We start from the raw sequence: 26,556 nt of genomic DNA, 5'->3' as shown, positions 1-26,556 counted from the left end.
TGATAAAGATACTTATATATTATATATACTAACATATTTTATATCCTGATATATATGTCCTTACATATAGTACGTCCTATTAGATATGTTATGTATCCTATTATACATTATCTCCTCATGTATTTTATATATACATATACACACACATATACAAAATAGAGTGTTATCACTGAAAAAGAAGGATGTGACCTGGAGGGCATTATACTAAGCGAAATAAATCAAGACAGAGAAAGACAAGTAACTCTATGTTCTCACTTATGTGTGGAATCGCAAAAAAGAAAAAAAATCCGAGTTTACAAATACAGAGAACAGACCGATGGTTGACAGAGGTGGGGGGGGGGGGTGAAATGGGTGAAGCTTGTCAAGAGGTACAGACTTCCAGTGATAAAAAAACCAAAGTCACGGGGATGTAATACACCGCACGGTGGCTATAGTTTTTAATACCGTACTGCATATTTGGAAGTTGCTAACAAAGCCGACTTGAGAAGCTCTCCTAAGAAAAAAAACTTGGTAATTACATATGGTGACAGATGTTAACTGGACTTACTGTAGTGATCATTTGCAATATATACAAATATCAAATCATCATGTTGTACACCTGATATTAATATGATATTAAATGCCAATTATATCTCAATAAAAAAAGAATTCATATCCATAATAAATATGTACTGTAAGGCATTTAAAAGAGATAGATAATCCACATTTTTCAAACTGCCTAAAACACTAGCACAAAAGGAACTATCCAAAGGGCCAAAATTTGTTTCAGCATATGCGAAAGCTAAATGGTCATGAAGACAATGCACAGTCATCAGACTGGCTAAAATTTAACTCTCAAAACAGCCTGCCTTGGCAAGAATGTAGAACTGGAATCCCCATTTGCTGCAATGGGAATGCTCACTTTCACCACCACTCGGGAAAACTATTTGGCACTCTCTACTAAAGCTGAACATATGAATACCCTATGATACCACAATTCCACTTAAAAGTATACTCCCAAGACAATACAACATGTGTGCACCAAAAGGCATGTACTTTCATAGCAGGAATATTGGTAGGAGCCTCAAATTGCAAACAACTTAAATCTCTCAAGAGCAGAATGGATAACCACGTGGTGGTAAATTCCAACCATGCAACGCACAGACTCAGTGCTATATGCTACATACAATAACCTAAATGAATCAAACGCAATGTTAAGACAAAAATAAAGAGGGCGCCTGGGTGGCGCAGTCGGTTAAGCGTCCGACTTCAGCCAGGTCACGATCTCACAGTTTGTGAGTTCGAGCCCCATATCGGGCTCTGTGCTGACGGCTCAGAGCCTGGAGCCTGTTTCAGATTCTGTGTCTCCCTCTCTCTGCCCCTCCCCCACTCACGCTCTGTCTTTCCCTCTGAAATTAAAACATTAAAAAAAAAAAAAAAAAAGGCTGAGAACATGAATAGACATTTTTCCAAAGAGGACATACAGATGGCTAACAGATACATAAAAAGATGCTCAACATCATTAATCGTCAGGGAAAACGCAAAGCAAAACCACAATGAGGTATCACTTCACACCTATGAAAATAGCTAAAATCAAAAGGACAAGAAATAACAACTGTGGGTGAAGATATGGAGAAAAAAGAAGCCCTGGTGGGATTACAGAATGGTGCAGCCACTATGCAAAACAAGAAAATACAGTTGCCATGTGATCCAACAATTCCACTACTGGCTATTGACCCAAAGAAAACGAAAACACTAATTTGACAAGAGACACGCGCCCCTATGTTTACTGCAGTATTATTCGCAATAATGAGTAGAGAGAAGCAGCCCAAGTGAGTATCAATAGATGAATGGATAAAGAAGTGGCACATACACATTTAATACACATTCACATACAAAAGAATATTACTCAGTCATATCAAAGAATGAGATCTTGCCATTCGCAACAATACAGACGGACCTAGAGAGCATTATGCTAAGTGAGATAAGTCAGAGAAAGATAAATACCAAGATTTCGCTTACTTGTGCAATCTAAAAAGCAAAAGAGATAAGTAAACAAAAAGCAGAAACAGAATCATAAATACAGAGAACTCATGGTTGCCAGAGGGGAGGGGGTTGGATGGGAAGGACAAATGGGTGAAGGGCAGTAGTAGGTGCAGGCTTCCAGTTATGGAGGGAAGAAGTCACACGGGTAAAAGGTCCAGCACGGAGGATAAAATCAACGCTACCGTAACGATGCTGCACAGATGACAGCTACATGTGCGGTGAAAGCAGTAAAAACAGACAGAGAAGACCCATCACTGTGTTGAGGGCCCAAAACTAATTTCACATTGTAGGGCACCTACACTGCTTTTTTAAAATACTCCCCCAAAAGGTACAGACTTCCAGTGAGGAGATAAGTACAGGGGATGTAAGGTGCGGCCGGACAACTAGTTAACACTGCTGTATGGCATATGTGAAAGTTGTTGACAGTCAGTCCTAAGGGTTCTCATCATAAAGAAAAACACTTTTTTTTGTATCTCTATGAGATAAGGGAGGTCATCTAAACTTAGTGTGATAATCACTTCATGATGTATTTAAGTGAGGTCCTTATGCTGTATACCTTGAATGCGTGTAGTGCTGCACACCAAGCACAGCTCAATAAAACTGGAAAACAGTGCAATAGAGAACGAGAGGGGGAAATTGTAAGCAGGGTATATATTGCAAAGGCACAAATATATTCACGATGAGCCCAGAATGTGGTATTAAAAAAACTTTTTAAGCTGTTGCCCCACTCACCTACAACAGAAGGCGTTCAGCCCTCCACCAACAGAACAGAGGGGCTTCTGCCAAGGAAAAGTAAGTGGTCCACGGTCAAAGGTCATACAAATGACACTATGTTTGGGCTCTGAAATTCTGCATTTCATTTCTGGTTCTACTAGTGATGTAACCTTGAGAAAACTGCTGGACTTCCCTCTGCCTTCAATTCCTTGTGAGGAAAAGGAGTCTAAGGTGAGAGAACTCCTGATAACCCACTGGCCTTGAGAGAAGGCCACCAAACCCTGTCTGTACAGGACGGGCCTTTCCTCCCCAGTTCTCTCCAGCCTCTATACCTGGCAAATGGCTGTCTCTTCCGTGCAAGGTTCCCAGCCCAAGACAGGGTAGTCGCACTCAGGTGCCCCTCGTGAGATATCACTACATTCAAATCATTAGTAAATGTTTCATGAACTTTTACATAAAGCCTGTAGTCAGGGACTATTTCCCTTCCCAGCCTCTCGGATTAAAATGCCATTTTCTTTTAAGAAATGGAGATAGTGGTAGATTCTTTTCAGATCCTGGCCCGAAGTGGAAACGCTAGCAAGCAATACTCTTTGTCAATCTCTGAAATGTTGATTTTGGAGAATTTTGTATTGTTCTACAAATCTCAAAGCCCCCATGTATTGTACCTGCACCCTGTTTTGTTCTGAACGGCACAAATCCTCATCAGTCAGAGTCAGTCGCCTTTTTAAGAACACATAGGACTGAGGTCCAAAATGCCTTATGTGAAATCCTCAATCCAGGGTTCCCTGTGCACACTCTCTTTCACCCTGATGTCTGACCTGCTAGAAAGCTCATTAAAAGGCCAGCAAAATTGGCCTCTTAATTGCAAGGATGGCAGCTTCTCGAAAGAACCAATCTCTTTCTTTGGCATCCCTAACCCGAACATTCACCACTCAATTTTCAGTTTCAATATTTATTTCTCAAAAAAGAAACAGGTGCTCTCCCAAAATCACCTTGGGCTTTCTGCCAGGCAGCGAGGAGCAAGCCTATCTTCATGATCCAGAGGGTGATTTCCACACGGGGGTGGAGTTCAGTTAGGGTGGTAGTGCGGATTTAGGTTTAAATAATCCTACGTGAGACTGAATCACTGTATTGTGCAGCTGAAACTAATATGACGCTGTAGGTTAACTAACTGGAATTTGAATAAAAACTTAAGGAAAAAATAAGAAAAATCCTAGATGAGAGCATTTTTTTATACAGATTTTTGGCAACAACTATCTATCTTCTTGGAGATCTCGTAAAGACTATCCTATGGCTCTCGGTAAACATTCTGACAAGGGGTGTTAACCTGGAAGATTTAAGCATAAACGGTTTCCTTTGAATCTTCAGCAATTTATGCCCTTGAAAACCTTATCTTGGGAAGGATTCCTAGGCTTCTCCAACTGCCAAAGGTGTGCATGTTATGGAAATGTTGGAACCTCACATGCCAAGTCCTGTTGAGTTCTCCCTGGGAGGGGGACAGGCACACTTACTTGCTGGTCGTCTGCCAGTCACCTCTCCTACCAGTCACCTGAGGGCCCAGACACCTTACCCTCTCAGGTCTCTGTTCAAGGGTCACCTTACCAAAGAAGCCTCACCTGTGTGAAGTAACACCGCTCGTGCTGTCACTCTGCTGTATCTTTGTCACCGCACCCGCCTGTACCCACAGCCCTTCTGGAATGACTCTGCCTCTCCTTGCTAGACCAGAGCAGAGCTCACCAAGCACCAGGGGAGGGCAAGGGCCTTTGTTCACTGCTGTGCCCTCACTCCCAAGAGTAATAATGGGCACGTGCAGGCTGGGTGAATACTGATCGAATGAACGCATCTTCTTTCGACAACTTTGGCACTGAATGTTAAAAGAACAAGGCAGATTTTGGAATTTCTTAATGGGACAAAATGTTCTCGGTGTGACCAAGAGCCATTGGAAAACAGTCTGCTTCAGCAAGTTCACACTGGGGACTTTATCCTACGGGTGCGTGGGCACACACACCCATCAACCATCATGGTCACTGTAGCCCTGTCTGTCGGAACGCTCGGGACAGCTGTAAGCTCATCCACAGAGACGTGGTTAACACGGTACTGCACACTGTAGAGGCCACTTGCACCACATCATGAAATAGAAAGAACCAGCCGTATAGTCAGAGCTGTAGAACAAGTCAGTAACAGCAGCACCCAACCCGTGTGCTGCACACCCCTCCCGTCCTTCTCCACAAAGCCAGTGAGCAGGCGCCCTTAAGCACTGCCCCACCCTGCGAAAGCACTGGGTAACAGGACTTATTTATATCCAAAGGCAGGTATGATGAGGAGGACTGTATGGGCCTATACACTTTTCCATGCGTAGACTTTCTGAAAGGCCCATAAAAATTCACTGCAGAGACTGCTCTGGGGAGGAGTGAGGGGCTGTGGCGAGAGGGGGACTTCTTACAGCACTCTCTTTCATGCCATCCCAACTCTGACACCTATTACCTCGTCAGAAACATGATGCAAATAGGCACAGTCATTGAAGCATAAGGCTGGATTGCACCCCTTCATTTCATGGGAGGGGGTAAACTGAGGCACAGACTTGGCTGAGGCCACCCAAGTAGGAAGGAGGAGCCCTAAGGCACCACCAGGGCCCCGGACTCCTGGCTGCGGTGGGTTTTGGCACCTTTCTCCAACCGCTTCCACAATAGCTGACTCAGCTGTCACAACTGGAGACTCTCAAAACCTTCCAATTACATAGAACTGGGGGGAAAATTATGATTTGGAATTCACGTGTTGACACTTGAAAAATACCAACTCCCTTTTACTCCAAGTGCTTTAGCATGTTAGGAAGGCTTTCTCTGCATGTCTCTGGAAAGGTTATTTTCAGAACATTCCACTTAAACCTGGAGATGCAGGTTTTCTGCTGTTTCTGGGAGCTGACACCACAATTTACATTAAACAAATGTTTTGAAAATTAGCTGTTCACGGTTCCAATTTCAGCTTCCCCCAGGGTTTAATGTTAGCCAAATACTGGTACAGTAAGCAGACAATGTGTTTTATTGTGTGGAAGAAAAACAGACCACCATAACAGACTTCCTGCTTTTGTAATCAAGGGAAAAGCTGAATGTTCGAGTGATTATTGGCATATGGTTATTAGAAACACTGAGTTCCAAATATAGCTACTAGGAGCTGAACACACACACACACACACACACACACACACACACACCCTTCATTTGAAGTCCAAAAAGATAGACACAGCATTCTTAGTGTTCGCTTAAGTGGGAAGGCAGAAAGTCATCAGGCAGGAACTAACAGGGGAAGTAGTGGGGTGACGGGAGTGGGGTTCAGCCCAGGGTTGCCCGAGACACAGAATCAGAGAGGCTGCTCAGACGCCAACCAGCAGTGGGCCTGCATTAACAAGGGGCATGGCTAGGGCCACAGCCAGAAGAAGGCTCAGCCAAGCATTAAGGGCACCAGCTCCCTGAGGCCCATGTTCAAGAGATGATGGACCTGGCATCTTGATCCTCAAACATTTAGAAAGGCTTGCCCATGCACCTTTCCCCTGCCTTCCCTGCCCCACTATTCCCAGCAAATGCAAATGCTAGAACGGTTCAATATGCTAATTTTACAGTTGGTGAGCATGAGTAAGAGAGCATTCTGCAACATCCTCGCCTGGTCCTGAGCCTCCCCTGGGACTAGGTGGAGCACAAGAGCCTGGCAAGAACCTACAGGACACTCCTCACGAACAGGTTTCTCTCTCACAGAGCTGGGAGTGATTCTCAGTCAGGTGGGGTGGGGTAGGGCAGGGTGGTGGCCTGGTGGCAAGAGGAATTCAGATTTTGTTTTCAGGGAATCATGTGTCTGCGCCCAGAAGGGTGTACAAGAACTTCAACCACCAAAGGCCAGCGAACAGCATAGACACAAACTTGGGAGCCTGGGGCCTGCTCTGTGGACTGGCTCAGGAGTGCCGGGAGTGTGGCCCCGAGCCTAGCCCCGGGTCAGTGCTGCTGCAGCCTGTCCTGGGAAGGTGTCCTCACCACCTCATCAGGTAAGAGGCTTGGGTTTTGCTCGGAAGAACGTGCTGACACTGCATCTGACCCACAAGGCATTTCCACCAGCTACTACTGAGGGTCTCACAAAACAGCCAGGTCGCCTTCTGCCAGGGGTGAATTCCTCCTCGTCTGGCTGGAGACCAGAAGGATCACACCTGAGGGGGGGGGCCCAGGGCAGGGCAGCTTACATTCCATTTTACTGATGATGAGCTTTCACTGCACTGTCCCTCGTTTGTTGGCCCCGGAGGTTCTGACAACAGCTCAAAGGTAGGGACGGGTGAGGGAGGAACATGGAGCACGTGTTCCAGTTGCTTCCAGTTGCGCCCGCCCTTGATCCTGCTGATACTCAGACAGGTAAGAGCAACCACCTGCAGGCCCAGACCTCCCGAGGGTGGGCTGCTGTGCTCCGTGCAGTGAGGAGCAAACATGGGGATCAGCTGGCCTGCCCCACCCAAGAAAACATTAGGTCACACTAATGAGAGGGCTTCACTCACCACAAAAAGACCAGCACCTAGGACCTGCTCGGTGTAGGCTGGGTCTGGTAGGGGCACCTGAATAACACATCTCTTTTTCTCCTTAACAAGGCAACCATCCTACAGAGCCAACTGTCTGAACCATCCTACTGGAAGATGCACAGTGGAGGACACGCAGGCACAGTAACACAGTGACAGTTCCGAGAGGCAGCCAGTACCTGTGGGTAGGACCCCATGGCAGCCACCCCTAGCACAGGAAAGCTCCTGCACATGCAGGTCCCTTCCCAGAGGTGGAAGCATCTCCCTGGCAGGCCAGGAATGGGCTCTTCCAGCCTGGGACTATCTGCCTCAGACCCTCCTCACACCCCCTTGCCTACCGGGATCCGGTTCCCCAATTCTGCCCACCTGAGCTGGACTAGCCTCTCCGCAAGCAGCTCCCATATGTTCCTCCTTAGTCCTCAGATAAGTCTCAGCACAAAGGAGCCACTCATGACCTCACCTGCTTGCACCTGCCCCAACCTGCCCACTCCTGCCAAATCACATACCTTGGATTTCCGAGCCCCTTTCTTGCCTCCTGCTTTCTTAGACACGGGCTTCTTCTGGGATGGAGACTTGGCCTTTTTGGCTGGGGGTGGTGTGATGATGGCTTCCAACTTCCCTTTGGATCCTCGTTTCTTTGCTAGCAACTCCGGATGGATGTTTGGTAACACTCCCCCACTGGCTATGGTGACTCCTTTTAGCAGCTTGCAGGAAAATCAAAGTAGCAGATGGTGAGCCAGCCCACCCTGTCTCTGACCTTCAAGAAGCCGGCCCTGCCCATTCACATTCTTGCTTTGGGTTGGGATGAAGAGCTCCTTCATCCACAGGATCTACAAGGATGCTGATGAGACCCAGGCTCACTATACAGGGAATAAGTCCTCAGGGTCCCTCACTCTGGTGAAATTTCACTATCTTTCCTCCAGGGAGAGCCAAATACCTTGTTTCATTCCCTCCTGCTCCCAAATAAAGCCTGGAGGAAGAACTGCCATGGGGGCGGAGAAGCTGCTAACGGTCCAAAATGCAGACCAAACCTCTGAGAGCCAGCCAAACACCAACCTCCCTCCGTCTCTCGGCCACTGTGACTGCCTGCACAAGCATCTGGTGTGCGGGACGTGGAGGAGAGCCCCATACCTGATTTAGCTCTTCGTCATTGGCCACGGCCAGCAGGATGTGCCGGGGGGTAACCCGCCCCTTCTTGTTGTCTCTTGCTGCGTTGCCAGCCAGCTCCAGAATCTCAGCTGTGGGGAGCAGAGGGGTAGAGCAGCTGGTCATGTTAGAGCATCAGGGGGTCCCGGGCATCCTCCTGATCCCCCCCACTGTTCATGGTGCTGTGAATGGGCACAGGCAGCAGCCTCATCAAACAGCTGCCCTGAGGTATGAAGCTGCAGGGGTCCTGCCTGGCCACACTTTGAGCGAAGCCACAGAGGTACCGAACGGAGCCAGGAGGCCCCCGGTCCATCTCCTTTGTTTTGGAGATGCGAACACGGAGGCTTAGAGAGAAGGGAGGAGCTGAGGGTCTCTTGGTGATAAGTGGTGGAGCTGACATGTGAACCTGTTTCCCAGAATGGGTTGCCCGCAGTCGGCACTCCACACGTCACCAGGACCGACCCTGCAGAGCCAGAGTGTGGCCCTGAGAGGCAACCGAGCACCATAAGCAACGGCTCATGCATGTGTCCACGGGATGGTGGGGGGAGGTGGCTGAGCAAATCTGTTGACCGAAGCAATGTCCAACACTGCACACTCACACTCAAAGCCAAGAAAAAAAAAAGTTGTAATAGTCATTCTAGAGAAAAAATGAGATCTGAATGTCAACTGGATATTAGATACTAAAGGATTATTAATTTTCTGGGGTGTGGCCATAGCATCAGTACCCTGTAGAGAACACTGTTCGTAGGAGATACCTGCCCAAGTACTTGGGAGTGAACTATCTTGATGTCTGCAATTTAGTCTCTCAAACAATTCTGACAGATGCCATGGAGTAAAACTAACGTGGGGATATGCTACGTGCTGTTAAATCTAGGTGTGTGACACAAGCGTCCCTCCTTCAGCATTCTGTACACTTGACACTGAAAAAAAAAAATGTTACCAGCTAGAAAGCTAGAAGTTCGGTCCCTGGTTGGTGGTTAGTCAAAGTCCCCTGACCAGTCCTTCGGGGCAGGCTCTCACTGGACAGGGTGACAGCTCTGCCACAGCACCCAACCCGGGGGACAGCCAGTGCCCTTTGGCAAGAGGGTTTTTCTCCCTGGCAGCACAATGCTCTGGCTGTCAACATCATCACTGTGTCCTCATTTCCTTAACCCAGACTGTCTCAAAATGTATCTTACTTCCCTCCCCACGTCTGCAATTCTGCCCATGCCGTGGTCCTCTGGGCCCGGCTCAAGCCTGACCTCTTCCTGGTACTAAAGATTTCCTAGTATTCCAGGTCACGGTGTCAACACTGGATGTCTCCAGCAAAGGCAAAACTGAGACTCATTACAAAGTAAGTAGGGCAAACCTTCTAGCTACATGAAAGTCCTGTCTTTAAAGTTTACAATATTCCATGGTACGTATCCACAAGTGCCAAGTGCTGAATCGAATGCAGTAACTATGGTGTGTGTAGAATGCTGAAAAATTGCTTGGCTACTCACACAAACTCTCATATTGGTAGAATTGAAAAACCAGTCACACCTGGGACAGGTTTCCACTCTGAACCCAAGGCAGGACTTCATTTACTCCATAATCCCGTCAGTGAGCACACACGAACACGGGAGGCACCACAAGGCCCCTGGCCACCTGATGCTCCCAGGCCAGTGTCCCTCATGTTGAATTTCACAGTTGAGAGTCACCAGAGTGAGGCCCAGGGAGGGCCCAGGACAGGAGGAGAACCAGCCCACTTCCCACCCTGACTCGTTAGTCTCAGCAGGACTGTTTCACAGCGCCCTGAGTGCAGGTGCAGGGGGAGACAGCCCCTCCAGCCATTTCACTGAAGCCTCCCTGTAAGTGATCATGGTGGAGTGTCCCTATGCCTAGCACAGATGGGCCTATCTTGGCCAATGCAGAAGAGAAGAGGGTGCTTGGGATGCCTCAGTGGCCTCAGGCCCCAGAGGCCATGAATGCAGAAATGAGCCCACCTCAGGCTTCTTCCTGCTGTGTTCACCGAGGAGGCAGCACACCTGTAACACTACTGTCCTGCCCATGGCTGGTGAGGAGCTGAAGTGGGAGCCTCACCTGGTGTGAGCACAGGCTCTAGGAGTGAGGGCAGAGGGAAGACAGTGAACTGTGGCCATCTCTGGCCGGAGACCAAGTGGCAAGAAGGCCAGAGAGGAGCAGGTGGCACCACAGAACTGAAGGCCATCTGGCATTCTTCCTGGCCTCAGCCATCCCCTCAGCTCCTTGCCACCCCTCCCCCCCCCCCCCCACTTTCTGACACCACAGGGAAACACGGGGCCATCCATATCTGCAGAGCCAGAATGCACACAAGGAGGCTGTTGGATTACAACCTTTTCCCAATAAGGTGCTAAGAATGCTTTACCTGGCCTCCAGTAGAGACCCACAACAGAGCCGGAAGTCCTCCGGCATAATGGATTGAAAGGATGGCTTCTCAGGCACGTGGACGTGGCCAGTTTCCTCTTCCCACCCCCACAGTGTCAGTGGAAGGCTCTCTCTCCCATGAGAAGGCACCATGGCCACTGTGGGCAAGGGCTGTGGTCTTAGGTTAGGCAGCGCTGCTTTAACATTTCCTGTGTGCAGTGAAGATGGTGATGACAGATGCAAAGACTCAGAAGATGGGTTTGGGCCGCTAATTTGGGTAGGAGACAGGCAGCATGTACAAGCATTTAAAGTACAGGAAGGACTGTGAGTAGCACCCGTGGCACAGCAATCTGGAGATGAATTCTCTAGGAATTTCCCCCTCGCTTCCAGCAGCGTTTGTGCCCCCGCCCGCTGCGCTCTTGCTTTGTGGCTAAAGGTTCTAATGGCCTGAGCTTCCACACTTAGGCCATCCATCGCAAGGCCTGCACTCACTTACTGCTAAGTCAGCACGGATCCACGTGGAAGCGACACTGAGGGATAGGTGTGTTGAGTGGGATGAGGAGCAGTGTAGCTCCTTGGAAAGAGCCAGGCTGTCACTCCTCTGCCTCCTTCACCAAGGAGCAGGAAAATCCCCAACTCTTTTCTGGCTGCAAACCCCATCCAGCATTCAATCTGCGAGTGCCAAGAGGACTGGCCCTCCTGCCCTCTAGCCCTCTACTGCCAAAGGGCAGGCCCTCAGCTCAGCCTGTGGGGAGGGAGAGGAGGTGTGGCAGGTGGGGAGAACAAAGAGGGGCACATATTCACACTCCAGCTAGTTGAGCAAGAGCCCTACTTGCAGTTGACTCCTGCATGTTTTCCAGAGGGTAGTTACCATAGCAACTCCTTTGTCAAGGGACACACAAGACAGAGCACCTCTGAGACACACCTTTTATGAGAAGCCTGTTCCACGCCCGACCGTGCCGTGCACCGCAGCAGGCAGAGAGCCGGGGCAGTTCACAGCAGCCAAGAAAGACGGAGGCCGAATCTGACAGCTAACAAAGGCAGGAGCCCAGAGCACGAACTCAGCCCTGGCCAAGTCTCCATAAATGCCCCCCCTGTAGTCCTCAGGCCAGTTTCAGAAATAGCAATCACAAGGGGCTTTCCTGGCCGGGAGACGGCTGCCCGCCGCAGGCGGAGAGGAGAGGGCTGCAATGCCAGCTGCTTGGCCCTATACAACAGTCCCCATCTGCTCTGCAGAGGGAGTGGGTGCTGGCTGCTGGGGAACTGGGGCAGGGCACATGCCACCAAAGGAGACTTCCTCATTCAGTTTCCTTCCTAGTAATTGATCCCGTCTTTGCAAATGACAGCAAGGGCAGGGTCACGGAAGCCTTAGGCTCAGAGCTGTTATGTAGGTTCCTGCCACGACCCCACCACATACACAGTGGGAAGGGCTCATGCCCCCACAAACAAGGGGGAGGGGTAGTCCCGGGCCAGCTTCAGCTCTGTCTTAACTTGAATGGAAACCATGCCTTCCTGCAAGAGATGGTTTCCTACACTTGATTCATCTTGTATTTTGGAAGGTTTTGTCCATCTCTAAAAAATTTTTTTCCCCTGCCTACGTTAAGAGAAAAGGATTCTGGGAAAGACAATCCAGAAAGCACCAGATCTACAGACACAAGTCCTTTTCTCTATGATGTCCAGAGCTTCATGGTTGGATCCTCCTTTGGAGGCTGCTTTTAGGAGCTACAACCCTGTGGGCGGTACAAATGGAATCTGCAAGAAACCACAGGAGGAAACTGGGCAAGAGCAGTTAGGAAGAGAAAAAACAGACCCCTTACCAGGTTCTCCACCCCCTCAAGCCATGTCTTCCTGGCCAGTGATGGGAAAAATTTTGTTACCAATGACCAACAATGAACTGGTTTGGGCCCAAAGGGTCAACTGGTTTGGGGTCAGCCTTGGAAAGGACTCTAAGTGTGGTAAGGTTCCCAGTGATAAATGCTGTAAAGGGTAAAGGGGACATGTTGAATGACAAGTAACACTGGCCGGCTTCTAAGCTATTTTTTTTGTTTTGAGATCTTTTTGTTTGTTTTAAGATCTAACTCACAAAACACCCAAGCATCTCTGGCTCCCACTCCTGGCCAGGGCCAGTCTCTGGCAAGTAGTGAGGCACTGGATCCATCATTTGTAGTGGCCCAGACCAGTAATGAGACCTTATTCTCTACTCAGAGCAGCAAGCACTGCAGACACCCCTGGGCCCCCCAGCCCCCAGCCTCATGGAACGTGATCTCTTTAAGGCCACTTGACAAAATTCCCACAGCCGTGAATAATGGCATTATTTGGCAGCCTTTTCAGCTATAGACCAGCTGTCTGAACGTGAATACCTCTGACAGGTCTACTTTCCAAGTTCACCCAGAGACCAAAGGCTTAGTCTTTCCCCACCCTGCCCCCCACCCCCCCCCCCCCCCACACACACATCTTGAACTGAACCCTATCTGTTGTATTGAAGCATTCCGTCTATCTTCCTTTAGGGAGATGAAGTCATGGCTTGCAGAATTAGACTCCTAACAGCTAACAGGTGACGTGTGGAGGCTGAGCCAAACTCTAAACACAAACCTTGCGAAGACTCAGGGGCTTCTCCAGAGCTGTTTGAAGCATCTCCGTTAACAAAAGAAATATTGAAAATAACAACCAGAAATCAAAGGAAAGCAAATGCTCACGTAATCCCAAGGAGAAAACAGATATTTGCTACAAGGCCAACAACATGACGAGCAATCTGTTTATTGTATTTCTTTCAATTCATCGGGCCTCCCTCAGCAGTTCATGGAGTTCAGAACTGTTTTACACCATTCTGGAAAGCTTTAACCCAATCAACTCCAATTGGAGAGGAAATGCTAAGAGTTTCCTGCATCCCGACTGCACCACGAGTTCCTCCAATTCGCCTGGGGGCCCAGAATCCACCGGCCTGCACCTCACCTTTTCAGGAGATGAGCGGCAGTCTGAAGCCTGCTAAGCTGTCAACCCAGAGCTCCAGGGCCTCACTTACAGGCCACAGCAAAGCTCTCCAGTCTGCCTGTCCCGGGGCCTCAAAGGAACTGGGGATTCCACAGAGAAAATAAAACCGACAGCAGTAACAGAAGGTAGCATTTTCTGTGCAAGATGCAAGGTATTTTGTAACAATGAGCCATTCTGCTGCTTTTCTGCAGATGTTCCAAGTCTGACACATACTGTCCCTTGCTGTTAAGCCCACGTTACAGACCCCTCCTAAAAACCCATGAGCATTTGGTCTAGTCTCCCAGTAAGACAGAAATACAGCTTAATTTGGGAGTTTCTAAAGTAAGCTGGTTCTTAGACTTCCAAGTGAAAAGTAGGTCATCATTCTACATGATACAGATTAAGAAAAAGGAGATCTCAATCTTGACAAACACGACCTTCCTCTAACCCTGCAACCCAGCCCAGTGCCTGAGTACCTTCCCTTTCTGGAACATCTTCCTGTATCTTCCCCCAAGTCTCCAGCATTTCTGTATAAGCTTACCTCCTCAGTCTGTCTTGAACGGAGTGCAAGAGCCACAAAGGGCAGCGTGCTAGAGCTAGGGTCTGCTGTCAGACAGCCTGGGTATGAATCCCAGCTCCCACACCTTGCTGTGAATGGCCAACGCACACCCAAGGCAGGCTTTCCCTCTCTATAGAAAGGGGATGAAAATTAGGTCACTCCAGGGCTGGTGAGGATTAACGAGTTACCAAGTTCCATGGTTAGAGCGGTGGATAAATGTAAACTACAGTTATTGGGGCTACAACCACACACTTCATCTTTTAAAAAGTGTAGCAGGCTGGATTTCCAGTAGAAAACTAAACTTCCTATTCCTCAGTTTCCTCCTATCACACTAACGGCCTAGCTAAACGGATAGATGCACGTGCATGAGAGTTGGAAGGAGGAGGAGGAGAAAAGCAATATAGAAAACCTGGTGTTTCCTTGCCCGATAGTTTACTCTTTGCTGTTACACTTAACAGTTTACATATGTTTGAAAAACGCACTTGAACCTGATTAACCTTGGGGCTGCCAGACTTACCTTGATAGAATGCAGCACCCAGGGCGGCCCCACAGGCAGTCTCTGCCTAGGGATGGGGTCTGGGGCTGTTGTCTGACCCCCACAGAGTGCGCCACAGCAGGGGCAGAACCAAAACCGTTTGCTGAGACAGCACAAGTCAAGGCCCAGGAAGGTAGGTGGAAGGATGAGGTGCCGGGGGCGGGCCCAGGAAAGCCTGCTCTAACTCTCCCCACCCCTGGCTGACAGCTGAGCCTGGCCCTCTGACCTCCCACTCACTCCCTTTCAAGGACGCCAAGTTAATCTTCAAGGAAGCGGTTAATATGTGTGTTTGTTTTGATATGGAAAATCACAGCCATTTGTTCTTAATTCATCTCGGGAAGGGGCGAACAATCAGATGTCTGCTGAAATGAAAAGATATGAAGGGGGTAACGTAAAGAGGAAACTCACTGCAACAGCCCTGACGTGGTGACACTTCCCTGACAGAGGGACGTTTAAGGAGGAGAACAAGAAGTGCGCGTGGGGCGGGCTGCCCTCGTGCGGGGGACGGAGGCGATGCCTGTCCTCCGCCCTTAGGCGCGCATGCGCGTTCACGGACCTGTGGCGCAGACATGCCTACTCTCAGTGGAACTCCGTCGGGGGAGAGCATTTTGCTCTACCCTCTTTGGTGGTGTTTCCCTTATGCACAGTTTATCTTTTCAAAATGTCAGAAATGAAATGAAAACGCAGCGTAAATGAACAGAGGTAACTATGGTATGTGCACCCCCCCCCCTCCCCACCGCACCCCCAGCTTTCGCAACTCTGCGTCACAGGCGCCCCCCCAGGCCCTGACAGCTGTCCCAGCCTGCTCAATCCTGCTTCTCACAAGAGTTATGAGCATTTGGACTTTTTAGGTTCTTTGCATCACCGACTCTCTTTAGAGCAGTATGAGGGCACTGACTTCCTCTCTCCTAGGGCTCTTTCGCTCCTCTTTCCCCCAGCACCCCACTTGTCCTGCAGCTGCTACAGCCAGCACCTCCGACAGTGACCTGACCGCCCCTTCTCTATAGCCCAGCACAGGTCATGCCAACGGCCACGGCCCTTCTTGTGTTCAAACCCATCTCCTTCCTGTCGATGACTCCTCGCCCCTCCAGGCCCCCCACCCTGCAGGACCCCTGTCCCCTCTGCCCACTCCAGGCCACAGGACCCTGCAACTGCTCAGGGCCTGCCCCTCTTGGGAGGCCTTGTCTGCCTCCTTCACCAGGCTGTGGCTCCACCCAGGACCAGGCCAGCCTTGGAGGACTGGGTGCATACCATCCTCCTGTGACGTCCACTGGAGACAGCGGAGATGCACAGTATACTGAGGGACCCTGAGACCCCCATGCTGTCCTGGTAACTGCTAAGGTCTGAGCTCCTGAAGACAACCTACAGGAGACGCTCTTCTAGAGACGGGTCACTATGCTGAGTGGCCTCGCAGAGGTTACTTACACTCTAAGCCCCAATTTCCTTCTAAGCAGAATAGGCAGTGTGAGGATTCTGTGAACTACCAAATGTGAAGCACTTAGCCAGTGCCTGGCACAGAGCAAGTGCTCACTATAAGGCAGATGTTTCATTCCTTAATCGCTCTGCCTTTGCCTAGCACTGAAAGCACCAGCCTCCATGCCCCCAAAACTAACATTACTACAAGCCACTCTCAATCTGGAATGGGGACCTGCCAGGGCCTGGGGAGGAGGCCGGAGGGCAAGGAAACCAATGCTCCTCCAGGTAAAAGCCCTCATTTTCTGATACTGACTTTCGGCAGCCAATAGCCAGATTTACAGAAGCAGCAGATAAATGTTAACCAAAGACTACCTTGGTTACCAGTTACCACAAGGAGCATCCATCAGGACAGACATGGCAAGGGAAGCCTACGATTAGCCTTTTACAGAGGCCCTGGATTCCCACATGGCTCCCACAGTCCTGCAGGCAAGAAATGTGGGCTCTGGCAGAGCAAGAGCCTCCTTGTAATGAGGACGACATTTATAAATGTCTTCTGTAAAGGCCACTCTACAAATGTCTCCCTGTGTACGCGGGCATGACAGTAATCCCGTGAGAGGACACCTCAGCATCAGGCGCCGTCACAGGCCTCTGAGGTACCAGGGAACACGCTCTTCTGGCTACCACACAGAAGGCACTTGCCTAAAAAGGAAGGTGGGACATAAAATGAAGGAGGGAAGACATAAAGGAAAGGAAGGTGGGAGCCCGGGTCAGAGCTGCAGGCAGGCTGAGCAGCCTGGCAAATGCAAGGAGAGTCCCTGTTATCCTCTTGGCAGCTGGAACTGGAGGCGGCTGGGGGGTGGGGTAGGGGGGACGGGAGAGACAGGGAGATGGAGGGAGGTGCACTGTCCTGAATACCCTTTGGGTCTGTCTTCTTGCTACAACGTATTTATAGCTCTGAGGAGTGGCTTTTCACTTTCACCATATTTTATTCTAGGTTGAGTAGACATAGAGGCCCTCAGGCAGGGAAAGAAAGCAAGAGGACTATAAATATGTTTTATTAGTTGCTGATATTTTAACGGGAAGATATCAAGAGAGAAGATATTTGTAGAATTCTTATCACTTCCTTCTCCTCTTAGTAAGTAGTTCTTTAAAGCCATTCTTGGTGGTCATCCACAGAGAGACGCTGGGGTGCTCCTAGCATGGCACCTGGGATGCTGCTATTTAAGTCAGTGGAGTGGCTCCTCACTTCCTCTGCTTTTCAAGGTACAGACATCCTCAGTGGTATTTGTGTCAGAAGTGAGAGATCAGCTCTTGATAAACTTCCCAGGCCTTCCCATTTGCCACCAACAGCTGCCTGACACTTGCTGTTGCTCAGCTCGGTCTGGCCCCCATGCCCTGGTGTCATTAGCATAACCCTAATTATGCCACATTTAAAAATCCAGGGGTCTAGTTCAGCTCCCATCTCATCAATTTCCTGGCAGCCTGTGACCTTACCGACATTCCCTCCTCCTGAAATTCATCCCTGTAGCTGGTCTTCTTACCTTCAGTAAAAAACTATTTACTAAGCGGCTGCAGAATGTAAGCCCTCATGCTGGTAGCTGAGCACACAGTGATGGGGGAGGGGTGGGGAAGGCACAGTTCCAGCCCCGGGGTCACAAATACGACCTCCGATATGTCTGACCCATCACAGACACTCAGTACAAATCTTCTGAAATGAACACGGATTCTTTTAACTTTCAGCACCCAGCCTGGCACCTTGCACCTGGTTAGAGCTTGGTAACTCCTTCACCAATAGGTCATTAAGGATGGGTCACTAAACAAGTACACTAAGCACTTGCACCACTGAGACCGTGATTAAGGATGGAAGTACAGGGACATTCTCCAAGGCACTGACCTGGTTTCATGTATTAGAGCCAACACTCAGGATCCATGGCAGGCAGTATGAACTGAACTATAAAGCAGTCATCCAAGAGGAAAGTCATCCCAGCCCCCTGATGGTCCAAGATCCAGGCAGGCCTCACCTCACAGTCTCAAGTGAGGTCTCAGGGTTGGCTCAGGGGCCTGGGGGGTACTGGGGAGATCAACAATCCTCAGATTCTCCCAGCCAAGATTCTGGCTCAAATATCAGTGTCAGTCTGTGCATATCACATGTACCCATTATCCTGATTGATTATTTCTTGGCATTTCATATTTTAGATTTTGAAATGAAAACGGAGAAGAAAAATATCTTTAGAAAGATAGATAACATACATATAACTAATAATACTGTCTCCTGGGAGGAGAACTGGGTAGGAAAAAGAGCAGGAAGGGAAATGAATGTCTCACCGTATGTCCAGGGGAACATGGAAATTTTACCATTGGTAAACATCACTTAGTAAAGAAAACAATCAAAGACAATAAAAGACCTACCAGATATGAGAAACATAAAGTATGTAACTAGACAAACCAATGAAACAGAAAATAAAGCCCAGAAATAACCCTAAATATATCTAGAAATTTCACATATGGTAAAGGTAGCATCTCAGATTACCAGGGAAAAGATGAGATACTCAATTAATTGTGTTGAGAAAACTGGGTAACCACCTGAAATAAAATTAAGATCCTTATCTCACACTATGTATCAGGATAAATGGATCAAAGTAAAAATGTAAAAAATTAAAACATAAAAATACCAAGCAAAAGCACAGGGGGAATTCCTTTGTAACCTTGAAGAGAGGTAGACTTTATGAACAACAAAATCTGGCAGAAATAGATTTATGAAGACTTCCATTATTAGGATTATTCAGATAAACTTGACAATCATTCCACAATATGTATGGATATCAAATCATCACATTATATGCTTTAGATATATACAGTCATATTTGTCATTTTCCTTGATGAAATTGAAAAAATGAGCTATTCAAATAAATACACAATAACTTTAGTTAGAGAAATGATTTTTAGAAAAAACTTTGAAAATGAAGAGAAAATAAGAAATTATAAAGAACAACCAAGCTGATTCAAAAGAAAACCAGACAGGACTTCTAGAAATAAAAGTTTCAAAGCTGATATTGAAAATTCAGTGACTGAATTAAATAGCAGATAAGAGACAGCTGAAGAGAGAATTATTAAACTGGGAGACAGTTCCAGAAGATAGATCAGAAATAATTATCCACAAATAAGACCTGCAAGACAGAAATGAAAAATAAGAATGAGATGAACAGATATGGAAGAATGAAACACTAACATATATTTGATTTGTGTTTTATAAGGAGAAAGATCCCAGAATAGAAACACTAAAGAAGTAACAGCTAACGACTTTATGGATGTGACAGAAGCGTGTTCAAAAACAGCCTGAGAAAGCTTATCACTAAAAGACCTCATGAAATGAAATCCTAAAGGATGTACCTCAGTCACAATTAAGTGATCCCAGATGGCAGGTCTGAGAGGAAAGAGGCACACTTAGTGTTGGGCACACCTTTTTCCTTGCCTGAATCCAAAAACAGGTTTTGTCTTGCTGTGTGCTTTTCCACTGGCCCCAGCAAAAACCCAGCCCTTGATAGGGAACTTGTCGATGCATTTGCAGACCCCAATGGCAGAAATGAAAGTGGCATGTCACTGTTCCCAGGGAAATCATGAGGCAACAGTGAGATTCCTTGACCACCAAGCATTCCCAGGCAATGCAGCTTATCTTGGAGAAAACAGAGAGGTTGTCAACAAATGGCGCTAGTGCTGTAAATCTACGTCCCAAGAAGTGAATCTAGACACAGACCTTATACCCCTTGCAAAAATTAACTCAAAATGGATCACAGCCCTAAACATAAAACACTATAAAACCCCTGGAAGATAACATAGGAGAAAATCTGCATGACCTTGGGTTGGCGAGGACTTTTTAGAGACAACACCAGAGGCATAATACATGAAAAAAGAATTAAGATGCCAGACTTCATTAAAATCACACACTTCAGCTCTGTGAAAGACACTGCTAAGAGAGTAAGAAGACCAGCCACACCCTGGGAGAAAAGAAAGCAATGAGGCCGTTCCTTTCTGATCCCAGTGACACAGTCCAGCCCCCAGCCCCGAGAAGGGAGGGGTAGCAGGGCCACTGTTTCATGAAGTGGGCCCCAGTCACACTTACACTCTCATGGACCACCTTATGGACCCTTTGGAAGGACTGGGTGGTGGACTGGATAGAAACTCAGTGTTTGAGTTCCATGGCAGATTCACGTGCTTGTGGGAGAAGGGTGCTGTCAAGCCGGGCTTCTACCTCCACATCTTGCCTGGGGTAGCGAAGCTCCAGGCATTGCACCCTGTGGCGGTTTCCAGGCTCTCTCCTCAAGCCCTGAGGCCTGCCCACCCTGGATCTGCTAACAGGCGGGCAGGCCGACAGCACACGACGAAGAAAATGTCAAAGGCACCTTGTGATAAACTGCTTTCCCAAGCACTCCTCGGATGTCTACCCACCATGGAATCATCTACTCCCCTGGGAGGGTGAGGGAGAACTAACAGTGCAGCATAGGTGGGAGCACCTCCTAAATTAACTCATGATTGGCTCTGCAAGATTATGTATAATGATGATTTTCTGTGATGGGCTATCAGTGGAGATCGTTAATTGCAGATATTAATACAAACAAATATTAAAGCTAAAATCTAACTTCCTTTCATGCGTGTGTGCATACACACAAGAGGCATTCAGGCCCAGCAGCTATCTCTGGGCAATGGCATTATGGATGAGCTTTAGCTTCTTACATTTAAAAAATATGTATTTTGTAATGTTTATTTATTTTTGAGAAAGAGAGCGACAGAATGCAATTGTGGGAGGGGCAGAGAGAAAGGGAGACACAGAATCCAAAGTAGGCTCCAGGCTCCGAGCTGTCGGCACAGAGCCCGACGTGGGGCTTGAACCCAGGAACCGCGAGATCATGACCTCAATGGAAGTCGGATGCTTAACTGACTGGGTCACCCAGGTGCCCCTATATTCTTACATTTTTAAACACAAACTGCTCATATCACCCAAAATGGGAATATGAATTTAACTATGGTCTGCACACAATGGGTGTCCAGTGCACTAGTCTCAACTCCAGTGTTTCCAGCTTCATTCTAGTTGCAGCCCTCTGGCTCATTAAATCTCTTCCCTTTCGTGTGTGTGTGTGTGTGTGTGTGTGTGTGTGTGTGTGTGTGTTCAGGAGAATAAAACTGGCAAAGGGCTTTGCAGAAGAATGAGCACTGTGGGGTGGTGAGAGCCTGAGGGCAGCATGAATGCCCAAGAAGGTGCCAGCAGGAGTTAGCTGGGTCCTGACCTGAAGTGTTAGTCTAAGGTAGGAGTGGTCAGGCAGATAAGCAAGAGACTCAGGAGAAATTTGGGGGGGGGCCTCAGAGTATGAAGGAGCCAGCTTGACTGTCCTCTTGTTCCTGCCCTATTTTTAGCTGCAGGAGTAACAGGACACACTCGGGTGTCCTGGATAGGAAAGTGGTAAAGAGGCCAGGTAAGTGATGGAGCCAAGGGCAGCCTCTGCCTACCTCAATCTGCCAAGCTTGTCAGATCCTTTCTTTCCTAGGCCAGAAGCACCAAGTCCGATAGGTGTTTGCTGAACCGAGTATCCGTGTAACAGGACGGACTGCTGAAAGGGAGGGTTCCCCCTCCTGCACTGAAAGGAGACAGGGCGGGGATGGAGTGCAACCCAGCCCCTAACACAGGAGAGATACGCAGCATCTGACCCAGTTACAGATCAGAAATGAAGCAAGCTGAAACTTGGGATAAGGATGATCATTTCGTCAGCCAAACCAGACAGCAAGGTATATTCGCAAGAATCACCCCTTTCCCTTAGGGTTTTATTGTAGGATGTGGTCAGGCACAAGGGCTGAGACTCATCTAGTCTGCAAAGTGGCCATAAGGTCACCCAGGGGACCCTGCTTGTTCCCCAGGTCAGGAGCTGGCCCTGTAAACTTCACCACGGCAGCTTCTGACTGGAGCATCTATGGGGAGAAGATTCCAGGTACTGATTAGAAGACAGGGAGGCTCTGGTCCACAACAAGAGATAGGAGAGGGAAGACCAAGGCTGAAACATGAGCACTGAGAGGGGCAGGGCTTGGGAAAATGGCAGGAGTGGGGTTTAGAAATATAAAACTCCAGAAGTCATCATTTTGTAGTTTAGATCCCAAGAAGACAGGAAAAAAAAATTCTAGCTATAGCTTTACCTTGTGAGAGGTGGAAATGCAGTCCTATGGTGCTGGGTTTTTATTTATTTTTTTATTTTATTAAAAAAAATTTTTTTTAGTGTTTATTTATTTTTGAGACAGAGAGAGACAGAGCATGAGTGGGGGAGGGTCAGAGAGAGAGAGGGAGACACAGAATCTGAAGAAGGCTCCAGGCTCTGAGCTGTCAGCACAGAGCCCGACGCGGGGCTCAACCTCCCAGACCGTGAGATCATGACCTGAGCCGAAGTCAGACGCTTAACCCAACTGAGCCACCCAGGCGCCCCTGGTGCTGGGTTTTTAAATGGACCACAATTTAGGGACCCATACCAGCAGGCTGCTCCCATAGCCACCTTGGGAGAGTCTATACCTATCACAAGGTGTCAGCATTCAGTCTTGAGAGCTGGCTGCCAGGGCTTGACATCTTTCTCAGAGAAACCCTCTGGGAGTGCACTGAATTTCTGCAAACAAGCTTAAGTACTAGGAGGGAAGTTGGTAGAGTAAGGTTTGTGCTCAGGCCATGTGACAGGGTTTCTGCCCCCCACCCCCCAAAAAAGGAAAAGATGTCATCGCACATCTTTTTGGATTTGATGAACAGGAACCGGGCCTGTTCTTTGCTCAAGGGTTGGATAAAATGGCCCCAAAGGCACTTCCCTTCCAGGAAGTAAGTTCCTTGGGCAGAGACTTTTGTATTGGACCTCAGTGTCTGGCACAGAGCCTGGGGTATGATAGGCCATCTCCAAGTCAATATCTGAGCAACTCAGCTTAGCAAAGTAAGTGCTAAGGGCTTCCCAAGATACCACCTCACCTGGCAAATGTTCAGGCACCTTCTATGGGTTGGGCCCTGTATGGAAGAGGAAGACCCAAGGTCTCCTTATCTATCAGCCAAGCTTCCTGCCTCAATGCCACAACAAACCAAAGCTGGTTCTTCATGACAGCTTTCGATTTTGTTTCCTCACTGAGCCTTCCTCATAGTGCCATCTCTCATGGGCTAAAGCCACACCAGTGTTCCCTACACTGTACTGTGCAAGGTGTTTAAAGGTGTTCCTTAAAGACTTTTGTGATAAAAGTTTGGGAACCACTACATAGCACAGCTCCTTCCCATGGGGATTCACAGTGACACCAACATGTTAAAGGCTCTAAAGAGTCTTGCCATAAAGAAAGCTATTTCTTGCTGGTTCCCAAACTAAAACAAATTCCTTTACTGAGAAAATTGTCGAGGTTATTCATAAATCCACCTCAAAAGAGAGGATGTGAATCTAGCCATCTTCTGACCTCAGTCATACGGCTGTGTTTTTTTGGTGGAATACCTCTCGAATTTCACCAGATACGTAGGTTCTGCTGAGCGCTGTTTGAGCAATGCTGACCCACAGGACCTTGACCCATGACTCAAGACCATCAAATCATAAGGGTGCTTGCTCTTTGCTCTACCACACACTGTTCATTTCCCACCACCCTCCACCCCCAACTGTGGGACTCAAGTACCTTTAACTTATCCCCCTCACCCCGTTTGCCCTATTCCCTTATTGGTCTCTGGGCTTGGGGATCCCCATCATCAATGGAAAGGTCACTGGGACAAAAGGCACGCCATATATTTCTCATTTCACATCTCCTATGCCTTCCAGTAGTGCTATGCTGGGCACAGAGGATAGATTCCAGAAGCTTCTGAACTGATTAAAGTCAGGTTCCCTTTTCCCTTACATGTCATTTAAGGGAGAAGTACCACAGTACCATGGGGGCAAAGACAATGACTGGACTGGGGCTGCCCTGACTGCCTCAGTTTCCATGCAGTAACACTTACTTCCATCTACTATGTATTGAGTGGTTACTAAGAAAGCTGGCTAAACACTTTAGATGCAGTGTCAATCCTCACAGAGCCCCAAGAGCAATATAGGCTGCTATACTCCCCTGGTGGAGAATGGAGGGAGGCCCAGATAGTCCTCCACACTGAGAAGACAAGTGGACAGTGTCACACTGCTTGGGGAGAACTCCAGAAAGAGTCCAGCAGGGAAGCTGGATTTGGGGAAGGACCTATCTGGTTGCCACGACCAAGCTGGTTCCAAGTGTTGCCTTTTTCCTTTTAAGTGCAGCAGATGATTGGGCTCTGGACCCAAGAGGACAAAGAGAGGCCTGCTTCACTTTTCAGAGCAAGATACAAAGCTACAACCTCCTCCCACATCTACCCCGGCCGGGAGCAGACTGTACGAAGGAGAACCTATGTGGTCCCTCACCACTGAAAACACGCTCTGCATGGTGGGGGTGGGAGGGTGGTGGTGGGGTGTCACTGGGCTCTGATGGTCCCCTGTCTGAAGGGCTGCTGGTGGTTCAGACACTTTTTTTTTAAACATGTATTCATTTTTGGGAGAGAGAGAGAGAGAGAGAGAGAGAGAGAGAGAGAATAAGCAGAGGAGGGGCAGAGACAGAGGGAGACAGAGAACCTGAAGCAGGCTCCAGGCCCTGAGCTGTCAGCACAGAGCATAACGCAGGGTTCAAACTCACGGGCTGCAAGATCATGACTTGGCTCAACCCAAGGCACCCTGGTTCAGGCTCTCTTAACGGTGGTCTGGCCTCAGCTCTGGCATGCTCAGCTCCTGGCTAACTAAGAAATCTTCCAAGAAGATTTCCATGCATGTGCCAGATGCTCAGTCAGAAGTGGCCTCCAACATCAGACAGAAGAGTTCGGTAACAGGACATGTTGGTGGTGAGGCCAGTACAGGCTTCAGGAGGAGGAGTCAAGTGCCACTTGAAACAGAGCAGGGAGAGTAGGGCCTGAAGCTGCCAGGGCATTCTGCGGGCATCTGGTGAGGCCCGGTGGCTTCTGGCGAGTTGAAGGATAACATGCATGAGCGGGCGGCGACAGCCCCCATCACCAGCCCTAAGGAAAGTCACCTCAGCAGCCAGAGCAGGAGTACCAGGGACTTCCTCCTCTCTCAAATGCTAACGTGAGATTTGGGCACTTACACCGTGAGGGCGTGGGAAGAGCACTTCCCCTGCATCCTCTCACTGCAGCTTCTAGAACTCTGGGAGACACTCCCCACAACCCCGTTGTACAGATAACCAAACCACAGCTCAGAAATGTGAGCGACTTGTCTGAGGCCACAGAAATGAAAGGGCGGCTCTGGCACCTGGGTCCACATCTTATCCATCCAGCTCCACTGCCTCTTCCTGATGTCTACTGAACACTGTGGCGTCCCACATGGTCCCCAGGGCCGGCCACCAAGGAGACGTCAGCTCCCTGCTCCACAGCCACCTAGTCCCACCAGGGCCCTGTAGCTCAGCAGTCCTCTTAGCAAGCCCTCTCAGACCCCTCATCTCTCCACTGAGGCCTGCTGAAGGCAGGAGGCCTAGCCCAGCCATGTCCAAGGGTACCATGGGGCACTCCGCCATCACCGTGCCTGCAACTGTGTGCACCACCTATAAGAGTCTGGGTCTAGCAGAGAACATAATCCTTCCACAAGGCTCTTCAGGTGACGACTGGACAGGCAGGGAAGCTTTGGTTACCGGGTTAACAAGCATCCTCTGGCCTGACACCTACCAGCAGCACGTACAGTTCTGCAGCATCACCGCCTTTTTCTTGCCTGGGCCGGACTCGGACAGACAGCTCTGAGGGGTGAGGAAAGGTCTTGCTCTGGATTCGATCCCTGGGCCAGATGCATGTTTGGTGAGGACCTGCTGAGTGAGTGGTGCTCGCTTCACATGCCTGGTGTTAGAGCATGATGTCTGCGCTGCAGCCTTGTCTAGGCCCTGAGCTGTTCGACGGCTGCTGCTCGGGCTTCCCGCTCTTTCCCTCTCTTCCCCAAGCTCTGGGATGAGCCTGGCACCCGGCAGGCACACAGAGTACAGGTGAGTGAGTGGCACTGCACCTCTCCCAGCTCTCACAGGGCCGGCTGGCCGCACAGCTTTCTCCAAGTCTCAGCTGAGATCTCCTCAGAGAAGCCTTCCCAAGCCAGTTCATCTCCAGGCCCCCAGTTACCCCGGCCCCACTTTGGCCTATTTACGCTCTCTGTGGAATCTATCACAGGCAGTAACCATCTGGTGTGGTTGGTTCTTTCTCCCAGACTAGACCATGAGCCCCACAGAACAGGCCCCAGTCATTCCTGT

The 26,556-nt window shown here is 48.9% G+C and overlaps 1 protein-coding gene across 4 annotated transcripts in view; it reads right to left on the bottom strand.

Annotated features, from left to right (window-relative positions):
* Window positions 1-26,556, bottom strand: part of LOC131515334 (core histone macro-H2A.1) — a 76,324-nt gene that overhangs the window by 35,993 nt on the left and 13,775 nt on the right. For all 4 annotated transcript variants that reach the window (XM_058736120.1, XM_058736109.1, XM_058736122.1 and 1 more), the window contains exons 3-4: window positions 8,420-8,526; window positions 7,795-7,992 (exon numbers count right to left, since the gene is read on the bottom strand). In XM_058736120.1, coding sequence (XP_058592103.1) covers window positions 7,795-7,992; window positions 8,420-8,526 — 305 coding nt within the window. The remainder of the gene's footprint in view (window positions 1-7,794; window positions 7,993-8,419; window positions 8,527-26,556) is intronic.

The sequence above is a fragment of the Neofelis nebulosa genome, chromosome 1 (genome assembly GCF_028018385.1).
Source record: "Neofelis nebulosa isolate mNeoNeb1 chromosome 1, mNeoNeb1.pri, whole genome shotgun sequence".
In the NCBI taxonomy this organism is placed as follows: Eukaryota; Metazoa; Chordata; class Mammalia; order Carnivora; family Felidae; genus Neofelis; species Neofelis nebulosa.
The sequence above is the reverse complement of the archived record's forward strand: the minus strand, read 5'-3'. Positions and strand labels throughout refer to the sequence as shown.